General features: G+C 48.7%; 1 protein-coding gene across 1 annotated transcript; it reads right to left on the bottom strand.

Annotated features, from left to right (window-relative positions):
• Positions 1-8,606: 8,606 nt before the first annotated feature.
• LOC119310373 (calcineurin B-like protein 4) lies at positions 8,607-10,256 on the bottom strand. The gene is made up of 7 exons (XM_037586145.1): positions 10,063-10,256; positions 9,855-9,937; positions 9,603-9,771; positions 9,459-9,511; positions 9,310-9,390; positions 9,088-9,200; positions 8,607-8,948 (listed from the first exon to the last, which is right to left on the bottom strand). The coding sequence occupies exons 1-7, from the start codon at positions 10,154-10,156 to the stop codon at positions 8,876-8,878; spliced, it is 666 nt and encodes a 221-aa protein (XP_037442042.1). The 5' UTR covers positions 10,157-10,256; the 3' UTR covers positions 8,607-8,875.
• Positions 10,257-11,827: the final 1,571 nt, after the last annotated feature.

The following is an 11,827-nucleotide window of genomic DNA, read 5'->3' as shown; positions in this document are numbered from 1 at the left end:
TGCCCTATAGTGCCGGTTTGTGTCACAAACCGGTACTATAGGTCAGACCCATTTAGTACCGGTTCATGGCACGAACCGGTACTAAAGGTTAGACCTTTAGTACCGGTTCGTACCACGAACCGGTACTAAAGGTGATCGTGGGGCCCCGGCCTGACGTCAGCCTGCCACCACCCCTTTAGTACCGGTTCGTGCCACGAACCGGTACTAATGGTACCATTAGTACCGGGCCAAAATCAAACCGGCACTAATGTGCTTCACGTTTGACCCTTTTTCTACTAGTGTGTCCCTTCTCGCGGTGCACGCCAAAAGGAGGGATGGAGAAGACTTGCATGGCGGCGTGCATAGCCCTGTCCTCGGCTCAGCTCATTCGCGCAACCCGCGGCGCGTCGTGACGAGGTGAGAAAGGAGGAGGAGCGCGTGTGTAGGTCTCCTCTTCTCATGCTCATACAAGTGACAGAAGATCTCACCTTATAAAGAGGTGTAAATCTCTCTCAACTTCCCGGGTGGGACTAAACTTTAGTCTCATTCTTTCCACTCACATGTGTGCATAAATGGGCCAAGAGAATTTTAGAATTTTAGTTGGGCTTTGGCCAAAGTCCCACTAGCAAATTTCAACATCATTGCGGCTCTGCCAACGATGAGATCCACAAGTCGTAGCACTACTCATGTGTTTCATTGCAGCTCCGCCACCGGTGAGATTCGTGCGTCGTAACATTTTTTTGTTGCATTGCAACTCTATCGTGAGCAAGCAACACCGTGGATGTTGCATTGCAGCTTCCCGCCCCGGGAAAATATCTGGTGCACCGAACTCATGTTGCGCTTTTAAATTGTTTAAAAATTAGCACATTTACACAACATCAATGTAGGTTGTCACAAAATTTCAAGTCAAAAACTCGAAACACAAACCCAAAACTAAAAATGACAAATTCAACAATAATAGAACATAATATAACTTGGGCTTTATATCTGGCCCATTATCACATTGATGTTAAATTTGTCATTTTTGTATCTCCAAAAGTGTTTCAAAAAAAAGGGTTTCAAATTTTGATACAAAATTTTGTGACATCGTACACTGACGTTGTGTTAATGTGGTAGATTTTTTTTCCAGATTTTTTAGGATGTTCTATGGCATCCGGTGCACCGGTAGCTCCACAAGTACGGATGCACTAGATCCACAGGTCACAAACACCATGCAGGTTGCATTGCAGCTCCGCATCACAGCACCGGAGATGGCGCCCTCCATGCAGCTAGATGGCACCTATGTGATGGTTGTTCGGACATTCGCAAACCTCTGTCATTTTTTATTCTGGTTTGTGAAAAATTGAACATGTGGACTGGTCCGCGGACATTTGATGCTCGACGTTCAATGACAAAAAGTGTCTAGACCACATTGTCAAAACGTTTTGATGCAGAGCGTTGGAGATTCGCTTACACAGTGAGAATCTTACATGTTTCGTAGTAAGTTTTATAGCGAAAAAGTCAAAGGGAGACCCAGCTCCATGGAGGCCTTACTTTGGAAACATCAAAATTCAAACATTTCAATTTCAAAAAATTCTGAAAAAAAAATACACATATACCTACGGACATAATATATATATGTGTCTGTAAAATTTCAGGTAGAAATATGTTTAAAAGAGAGCTACACATAAAAGCAAATCTGGAGTTTTTAGCATGTGTGTGTGTGTGTGTTTTACGGATTTAGCATGTGTATTATTCATCCTCGGAGTCCATGATTTTCTTTTTGTGTAGCTCGCAATTCAAGGTATTCCGCCCTAAAATTTTACACACATGCACATTACATCTTGTATACATGCGTGCTTTTCCAGAATTTTCTGAAACTGGAAATTTCAAATTTGAAATTTTTAAGATGAAGTCCTCCATGGAGCTCGGTCTCCAAAATGCGCTAATTGTTTGTATAAATGATGTGCACATTGGTACCTTAACGGGTTTGGCCTGAATATGTGTCACCCATCTACAGTCTAATAGATCTTTTTTCCATTTGACCATATCGGTTGATTTGTACTTTCTCCGTCTTCTAATAGAAAAATCCTTTTTGGCACTATTGTGCTCCCTCCATTTTCAAATATAAGTCTTTTTAGAGATTTTAACAAGTAACTACATACGAAACAAAATGAGTGAAAATATGTTTACATACAACCATGTGTTGTAGACCATTTGAAATGTCAAAAAAGACATAGTAGTATTTAAGAACTGAGGGAATAGTACATACACTCGTCCCGGTTTTGGTGGCAGGTCGGCAGCGCATGAAGTCAAATGTCTCAGTGTTGTGGCTTTTTTTAGATCTCACAGTGGCAAATGAGTGGATTTTGACAGTATTTTAGCTTGGCAAATGACGACTGCAGGCAGAGCGGATTGCGGCCTCCAAAAAGGAAAAAAAATAAGACCAATTTAAGAGCGAATCCTTGTTGGCTATTTTATAGAAGAAATTCCGTGAGCACCGCGCGTCAAAGTCAATATTGAACTCGGATGAGCTGACAGCTAACCTCAGCTGCCCAGCCAACGGATCGACGCCCCGTCCTTCCTCCGGAAACCCGGCTGAGCAAAAGCCTCGACTGGTCCGTGCGTCCACGCCACAAACTGGATGTACCAGCGTCCAGTGAGCGTACGGTACGTGCTCCTACCGCCTAGTACCTAGCACAACAGCCTGGTTGTACTTTCGTTTAGCCAAAAGGAGAGAAAAAACGAGACGACCGTCTCCCCGCTTTTGGCTGGTAGCCCCGACGCGGACGGCGAGCTCAACTGAAAGAAGGAGCAACGGCACGGGGCGTGGCGGGTGCTCGCTGAGTCCCTGGCACGGCAAATTTCGCCGTTCCTTTTACCTCCTTTTTATGTGCCGACATGACGACATGTTGCTTGGCAAGCTTGTTCAGTTAACGAGTATTGTATGTTATCATGCAGCGACTCAATTAATCAGTACTCCCTCGGTAAACTAATATAGAAGCGTTTAGATCACTAATTTAATGATCTAAACATTTTTATATTAGTTTATAAAGGGAGTATCATTTATGTAATTATATGTTGTCCTGCTTATGCTAAATCAAGCAGCCCGGAGGCCGTGGCCATGGCACACCGGCGTTTTCAGAACCCTAGCCCCTAACCCTTTTTAGGTCCCCATCGATAAAGGTGACAAGGTCTCCTAAGTGACGCCCGCGTGTGGCAAATGGGAGCTGCTGTCGCAAATTCAAAGAAGTTCATGAAACAGAAAAATAATAAGAATTCCATTTGTTAATTCAGAAAATCTCAAAAAATGTTCGTGATTTTAAATGCTTTTTACAAATTCAAGAAATATTCATGAATTTGAAAAATGTTTGCCAATTTTAAAAGTGCATGTAAATTTTATTATATTCACCATTTTGATATTTTCATAAATTTACAAAAGTATTGACGAATTTAAAAAATAAAAAAGAAAAAAGAAAAGAAGAAAGAAGAAAGCAAAACGAAAAGAAACAGACTCAAGAAGAAACGGAAAAAAAATACAGAAAATAAGAACCTATCAAGAAAACCAGAAAAGCCGGATGAGAAACACAAAAAAGCATAGCAAAGAAGACCATTTGAAAGCTTCTCAGAACCGGAGGAGGTGGAAGCTTCCCAAAACAAGTAGAGCAGTCAGTTCGGGAGCACTTCCCCGCTAATGGGCAGGGCGGTATGTGGGTGGCGCGTGCTACATCGCGAGACCCATATCTCGTTTATAGCGTGATTTGTTTTTTGAGAAATCTCGCCATCTTTATTCATTCAAAACAATCGACATAGGTACAAGGTTTGGGTCATGAGGATTGCCCAACCAAACATGTCTACCCGTGCCTAGATTACACGCAAACTTGACGAGATTATGAACCTCAAATTATAGTTCCCGCGCTCATGAATAAAAGAGCAAGAAATAAAACTATTACAATGAGTCAATATTTCATGTACCAACGGGGCATTGGCACCTCCTGTCCCTTGTTGATATCATTCACTACCTCCTAACGGTCCGAGGCCACACAAATATTCTGAACCGCAAGGTCATCAGCCAGTGCCAAAGCTTCACGGCAAGCATAAGTCTCCAAAGTCAAAGAATCATTGATTCCCTGGAAAACAACCGCCCATGAACCCAGATATAAGCCTCCCTGGTCGCGACGCACTGCCGCGACGGCTCCTCCACGACGGGATCTTGCAACTGCTCCGTCTACATTAACCTTCACAGTGCCACTAGCGGGTGGTAACCATCACTCCGGTTGTACGAATGTAGCAGTGCATGTTATTTGATGCTCCTTCCTATCATTCACCTGACCAAGCTCGTCGATGTAATTGTTGACAATAGATGTAGTCTGTTGCGGACTCTGGAAGATTGATTCATATATGGCCTTCCGCCTAGCATACCAAATGAACCATAGAGTAATGACCATTCTCGTGAAATTAGCATGGTCCAGTGTCTCGTTCAACTCAAACAGCCATACCCTCGCATTGGTTTCCATGTTATCTGACATTTGGGATACGAGTGTTTCATCCGCCAAAGCCCACACGCAGCGGGACATAGTGCACGCCACCAGAGCATGTCACCATGAATCCTCACAACCATATAATGGACACGCATCTTGTACTGCCATATTCTGCCTCTTTAAAATATGCGTTGTTCGTAGCGAATGATGGGCAAGTCTCAATAGAAAAATTCATATCTTAGACGGACCTTTAGTTTCCACAAAGAGTACTATGATTTTTCGTCCCTCTCAGAATGAGACGATCCACTTCTTCCTTGCATCCACTCCTCTCTCTGCAGCTTAGTTTTAAGCAGGAATTTATATGCCGAGCTCACACTAAACTTGCCCTTCTTATCCGGGTGCCAAGCCCAGAAGTCATCTATATTGCGGGTGCAAACATGAATCTTTAAAATAGCGTTAGCGTCAATTGGCAGAAAAACTATCCAGACCAGGGCCTCCTTCCATGAAGCTGTAGTTGGGGAAAGCAACTCCGACACGTACCTTGGAGAGTCCGCCACGAGCGACGTAATGGGACGTGATTTCATCTCCTTCGGTATCCAATTATCAGCCCAAATATCCGTTGTTTGGCCACTACCAATCGGACGTATGATTCCTTGCTTGACTAAATCCTGCCCGTCCATGATAGCACACCAAATTTGAGAAGGTCGAGATCCCAACTCAGCGCTAAGTATCGTCTTGTCTGGGTAGTAGGCTGGTTTGAGAATTCTCACACTCAAACTTGTTGGTTTGTGCAGAAGCCTCCATGCTTGTTGTGCCAACAAAGACAGATTAAAGATCTCAAGGTATCTAAATCCGAGCACTTCCAGGTGCTTTGGATGTGTCATCACATCCCATGATACCCAAGCTGGTTTTTGTTCTCCTTGCTTGCAACCCCACCAAAACTTTCTAATGATGGATTTGATGTGATCACACAATCCTCTCGGGATCTTAAAACATGACATAGAATAAACCGTGATAGCGTGGGCCACAACTTTAATAAGAACGTCTTTTCCACCAGCTGACAGGCATTTGCTCATCCAGCCCTTCACCTTGTCCCACACCCTGTTACTCAATTATTTAAACATCCTTTTTTTTAGTGGCCCATGTCAGTTGGCATGCCCAAGTACCCGTCACTCAAAGATTCATTAGGAACTTACAAGTAGCCTTTGACAGCATTTCGTACTATGTCGGGACAACCCTTGCTAATTGAGGCTTTTTCTTTGTTTATCCTCTGTCCGAACGCCATGTCATAAGTATCCAATATAATAGGTTTGACACTTCTTCTGCTCCATCAATACTTGCCCTGAAGAACAATAGGCTATCCTCCGCGAATAAAATATGATTTGCCGCCGAGGCCGACGGTGCCACCTTAATGCCGCTAAGATGGGGTGATTGGTTCTGGGATTTTAAAAGGCACGAAAGGCCCTCCGTTGCTATCAAGAAAAGGTATGGAGAGATTGGATCTCCCTGTCGAATACCTCGTGTAGGTTTAAACTCTTCTGACTTCACACCATTGAATAGAACAGAAAAGATACTGAGCTCACCATATTCAACACAATAGAAACCCATGGTGCAGCAAAGCCCAGCTTTTCCATGTTGGATCTTAAATAAGACCACTCCACACGGTCATATGCCTTCATCATGTCAAGTTTTAACGCAACATATCTATTGTTCTTTGATTTGTTCCACTTCATGAAATGCAAGCATTCATATGATGAAATTATATTACTAGTTATCAGTCTTTCAGTTACGAAGGCTGACTGCTCCTCTAATATTATTTCCGGGAGAATCAGCTTAAGCCGATTTGCAAGCACCTTCGAAGCAATCTTGTAAAGCATGTTAGATAAACTTATTGGGAAAAATTGAGATAGTAACATTGGGTTTGATACCTTTGGAATAAGCACCAACATAGTATCGTCAAGCATGTTGGGCTCTCCTCCCTCTTCACAATAGCTAAAACTGCCTTTGTTCCCATGTCTCCACAGATATCCCAATCACTACTGGAAACAGAGAATTTTCCATCAGTCAGATCTTTGCCGCCATGCCAACATTCATATGCGTACATCAAGAAGTCCACTTGGACAGCTTGATGGTACTCGGACGATCACACGTCATTTGGCCGATGGACCACCACTCGGACATAGAAGGCAGGAGGACGTGGTGAGAGTTGCAACGGTCGAGGGATCCTAAAGAGTCATAACTACCGTTACTTATAATTGTTGTAGTAGAGGCACATTATACTAGTAAATGACTCATTCAATGTCATTAATTGCCTCAGCGGCATGGAAGACATGGGCTGCAGTGCACTCTATATAAGCCGCACCCTTATCCATTGCTAGGCAGCTGGCATTTGTAACCATACCTATCATATCAAAGCAAGCCTTAGGGCACGAGACGTAGGTCTTTTACCTCCACCAAGTGAGGGGCCTGAACTCGTTAAACACCGAGTGTTACACCTGCGCTGTAGCTAGGCTCTGCCCCCTATTCGTACCCCTAGTACTCGTTGTCAGGATCATAACCCCGACAAAGGTTGTCGCCGATCATCCTTCCATTGATTCCTCACGGGCAGCGCAGTGAAGGCGCACCGACGCGTGTCCCGTCCCTCCTGCCATGCTTACACACGACTGCCGCCCGCTCACTGCCCACCCGCCGCTATAAAAGCCGCCCCTCCCTCAATGGTGGCCACACACTCCCTCTCCATAGCCCCTCTCCCCCTCTCGCTGCTGACACCCCTCTCAATGACGACGGCCCTCGCTCCTCTCTCCCTGCCGACGACCTCTCTCTCCCTCTCTCGACCATGGTCGAGTGCTACCCTGGCGACGGAGCGGCGGCCAATGGCTTCGGCCGCCACCACCTGCACGAGGCAGAAGCCCACCTGCTCTACAAGGCAGACTACCCGGCGCCGCCGGACATGCGGGTGGTCAGGCTCATGGAGGCTCAGTGTTGGCGGAGTCCCGATACCACAGCCGCCCTACGGTGCTGAACAGCGCGCCGAGATTGCGTGCATCCGCCCATCGCTGCCGGAGCAAGCACGACAGCAACTGAGGTGGGGCAGCACCAATGGTGGGGCATCCCGGGGCGCACGCTCGAAGCCGTCCTCGAGCACATCAAGGCCGCCCAACCATCGTGGTTGGAGTACCAGGCGCCCCCTCCTTCTCTCGCCACGGCGGTAGTTCCTGGACGTCACGACGAATGGAGACGGCGTCCTCGTCCTCGTCGGGCTCCCGTTCCTCTAGGTCGCCGGTGCTCCTTCCCGTCAAGCCGGAGCCAACAGAGACGCCGCTTGGGCAGCGTACACGCGGCGGCGCCCTCGTCATCAGAGAGGGCAGCATCCCTTCTCCTGCCACCTCCTGCCTCGTCAAGCCGAAGACCGAGCCGACGCTCCTCCCCGTGAAAAAGGAGCACGAGGCCATGGCCGCCGACAAGGAGACCGGCCTCAAGTGGGCGCAGGACGACTACGTCTGGCAGGAGATGGAGTGGCTGCGCCGCACCCTCGAATAGATCGCCGCCCAGTGCCGCGCCCTTGAGAAGATCACCTCCGAGCGCCGCATTCGCAAGGAGGTCCGCGTCGTCATCCTCGACGACAGCGACGAGGAGGCGCCCGGGCCATCCAACCGCGTCCGCCATGGCGACCCAGGGCAGGGGTACAGCAAGGAAGGCGGCGCCATGCAGGACGACGGCGGCGACGACGGTGGTGGCGGCGACTACACCAACTTCTACAGGCTCCTCGTCATGTGGAAGGCTCAAGGCGGTGGCGGCGACGACATAGTAGTAGTAGTTTTTAGTTTATTTTTTAAATTATGTTTTCAGTTTTGTACAAATTCCAATGAAATAGCTTGAATTTTCTTTATTTTTTTGTGGTTTTGTATGAAGTTTGGCCGAATTTTGGCCGACTTTGATTTTCAAAAGGCGACGTATGGGGCTACCTTAGGTCGGCGACTGGGAACCATAACCTCCCGCCACGCTGAATTTTTCGCCAGTTGGCCCCAAGACGGCGCTATTTCAAGCCCCTCAGGGGCCGAACAGCCGAAGATACTTTATCATGCAGGAGGCGGCGGACGCCCAACACTGGATCAGCCCGGTGGAGGGAATCATTTCCCTTTGTATAACCAACTTTTGACACCACTGTATAGCTTTTGCACATTTGTTCATATTTTGTGATATCCTTCGCAACTTTTGCAAAATCTATCAAAAAAAAGACGAGTTAAGAAGATGCTTGTAGGTATGATCCACTTAGCAACTGTGTCTCATAACTAGATGTACAAAGAACTTTATTTCTGTGGTCATACGTGCAACGCACTAGTACTCCTACTGTATGGTAATATTAGTCACTCAGTAGTTGCTGCCCATTGTTCAGACAACCCCTGCATGCTTCAGGTTAGGAAGGCTCTGCCTGGTTATTTGCCGACTCCATCGTAATTTTCGACTTCCGAATGCATTACAAAGCTCGGAAACGACGTCGTGATGTCCCTGAACAGCAGCAATGACAAGAGCAGCCAAATCACTTGGAGTGTGGTATGTACGTACGTACTCCCCTCGTCCCAAAATAAGTATCTTAATCTTAGTACAAGTAGTACAGGGAAAAAACATCAGAAGATTGACTACTCACTGGAGATAGGGCAGTGACATGTTCCTGAGTGACGTTGGGTTCTTCTTGACAAACTCCTCCCATTCCTTGGGGTCTATCCTCCCATCACCGTTCGAGTCTGCTTGACCGAACGTCTGAAAGTCCAAAAGGAACAGAGCACCACAGGACTTTATTATTATTAGGAGGATGAAAACTGAATACTTGTAAAGGGAAGAAGTAGTCCGTCTCGTCAAGTTACATTACATAGTCAACGATCTCGTCGACGGCGCTATCCGAGAGACATAGGTCCGACTCATCGAGAAGTGCTACCACCATCTCCCTAAGCTGTACATGTCGACAGTTTGGTCAGGCTAAAATTCAGAACAACTCATGAACATTAAGAATGAATTTACCTCTTCTTTCTCGATGTAGCCTGTGCCCCTCAAATCGTACAGTTTGAATGCAACTGCAAAAGAGGATGGCGGATGAAACGGACAGCAAATTGGGACGAATGGACAAGACGTGCAGAGGCAGAAGAATCTTCTACGAGACACTACACGTGGTCTTGTCTGATTCAGGCGCTTTGGGGTGGAAGATGCTGAGCGAGCGCACGAACTCGCCGAACTCGATCACCCCGTTGCGCTTCTGATCGAAGAGGTCGAACACCCTATCTGCGAAGAGGTTGTCTCGTTTGCTGGTCCCGAACAGTGCGAGCCGAAACTCCTCCTGAGATGAACCAACCATGGAGATGAGATGAGAGCACGCGGTCTTTGAAGACGGATCCATGGAGGTTGTGGGGAGGAGCTAACCTTGTGGATGAGGCCGTCCTTGAAGATGGAGTAGCTGAGCTTCTTGTAGAGCTCGTACAGCGCCTCCACCTCGTTCGCCGTGACTGCATGCACGCGGCCCGGAAGAATGATGCATCGTCCGTCGGTTTCCAGTTCAGTTAAAAAAGAAGAACAATCGTTTAAAAAAGAAAGAACAATTAATGAGGTGGATGGAGCTGGGAATGCGTACAGGAGGTCTCGGCAGCGAGGACGGCGGGCTCCTGGTACCCCTGTGCGCGCTGCTCACGCTTCGACGGCGACGGCGACGACGACGCGCAGCCCATGGGTAGATCCTACGCCGGCCGGCGACGCGAGAGGCTCTGCAGGCAGGGGAGGCGTTGGCCGTGACAGCCCCTCTCCTAGTCCTATCTGGTGTTCGGTCTCCTTCTGTCCCCTGGCTGGGCTCCTCCTGGTCCTGGGTGCCTGATTTAACGGGGGCGCCAAGTCACCGTCGAGGCTCGTCACGCCGGCTGCAGCGTCACTCACGTCATGCGCTCTTTCGTAAAGCTCGCGCCCCCTCGCGGCGGGTGCGCGAGGTAGGCCGTCGGCCGACGTGGTGACCAAGAACTGACCCCTGTCCCCTGGCCCTGTCCTCCTGCAACTGCGAAGGCCTGCATGGAGCGCCGGCAATGCCCTCAATAATTCACTATATTAGGTCGATACTGTATATAGTGGTGCGGTCTGCGGCGGCCGTGTGTCAGAGTGTGTGCGTGGCCGCGTTCGTGCGTGCGTGCGTGCCGACGAGGTGCGCGCGCCCGGGGGGCCGTGTGACGTGAGCGTGTGTGCGCGCACGGTGGCGAGCTCGGCCAGGGTTGGGTGTGGGTGCGCGCGTGTGTGTTGCGGCTTGCTTCCATGCCACCATTCTTGCGCGCTTGCTGTGCTCCGGGAGGGGAGCGAGAGCACGGTGGTGCTGTGTCGCGTGCTTCGCGGTGCTACAGCAACTAGTCCTCGGGACGGCCGAGCAAACTGGATGCCGCGGCGGAAGTATCGTCGCCTGGTGGACATCGAGTTGCTCTGCTCAGTGCTCACAAGCTGAACCTGCCCTCTCGTCGCCACCGCCAGCCATCTTCCAGGCCACCCCGCGTGCCCTTGCCTGCTCTCCTAGCTGCACCGCGTCCCCAGCTAGCTAGCTCCCCGGCCACCGGTATCTTGAGGGAATTCCGCTGTGCCTGCGTGGTCACCGCAGCATGTGCCGCTATAATGTCCTCTCGAGTCTCGACGGTATCGGCCGCGCTGCCACTTCCCCCCTCCCGCTCTCGGTGTAGCGGCGAGAAGGCCTCTGCCGCGGCTCAGCTCCCTGGGCTCTTCCTCGAGCTATGCGTGGAAGAGAGAGGGGGACGGCGGCCATGGCCCCGGCGGCGGGGCGCTGGATTTTCAGCATCGGCGCATGCTCTTTGCTCGGTGATGGAGAGAATGCCTCGACGTCTATGTAACGTCTGTCGCTTACCCGTCGTTATCCCGCGCGTCGGCGTGACGAGTGGCCGGACCTGTCATGATCACGCTCAAATTTAGTCAATTGCCTCATCTGTGCTTTTCCAGGGAGCTGCTAAATCGGAAACTTCGACGAGTCAGCCGTTGGATCTTTTATTTGCTTCAAGATTCGTGCTGGTGTGCCTGTCCTTGTTTAGGCCTGTGTAACGTGCGGACCAGCCCATTTCTTTCATTTTTTTCATCGGCCTTCCGACTGAATCTTTTTTTTTTTGAGAGAGAGAACTGAGAGAGACTGAATCTTGTTCGGCTAGGGGCTTGAGTGTTTTGCTTTGTGGGCTTGACAGGTTGTTTGGGCGGGCCTTTTTCTTTGTTGTTTTCTTTTCGGAATAGATAAATCTCGAACGTTCAATTAACGTCATGAAATATTTCTTTTCACCTTTTGTCAAAACACTATTTATTTCACAAAAATATGAATGTACGAGTTTAAGTGGCGCAAGATTTCTTATTTCCACAGTCGTGTGAGA

Source organism: Triticum dicoccoides, chromosome 1B (genome assembly GCF_002162155.2).
Source record: "Triticum dicoccoides isolate Atlit2015 ecotype Zavitan chromosome 1B, WEW_v2.0, whole genome shotgun sequence".
In the NCBI taxonomy this organism is placed as follows: domain Eukaryota; kingdom Viridiplantae; phylum Streptophyta; class Magnoliopsida; order Poales; family Poaceae; genus Triticum; species Triticum dicoccoides.
The sequence above is the reverse complement of the archived record's forward strand: the minus strand, read 5'-3'. Positions and strand labels throughout refer to the sequence as shown.

Coding starts and splice junctions, on each gene's coding strand:
- LOC119310373 (XM_037586145.1), bottom strand. CDS start 10,156: ATGGGCTGCGCGTCGTCGTCGCCGTCGCCGTCGAAGCGTGAGCAGCGC. Junction 9,512..9,602: donor TGAATCAGACAAGACCACGT/GTAGTGTCTCGT, acceptor CCTCTTTTGCAG/TTGCATTCAAACTGTACGAT. Junction 8,949..9,087: donor ATGTCACTGCCCTATCTCCA/GTGAGTAGTCAA, acceptor GCTGCTGTTCAG/GGACATCACGACGTCGTTTC.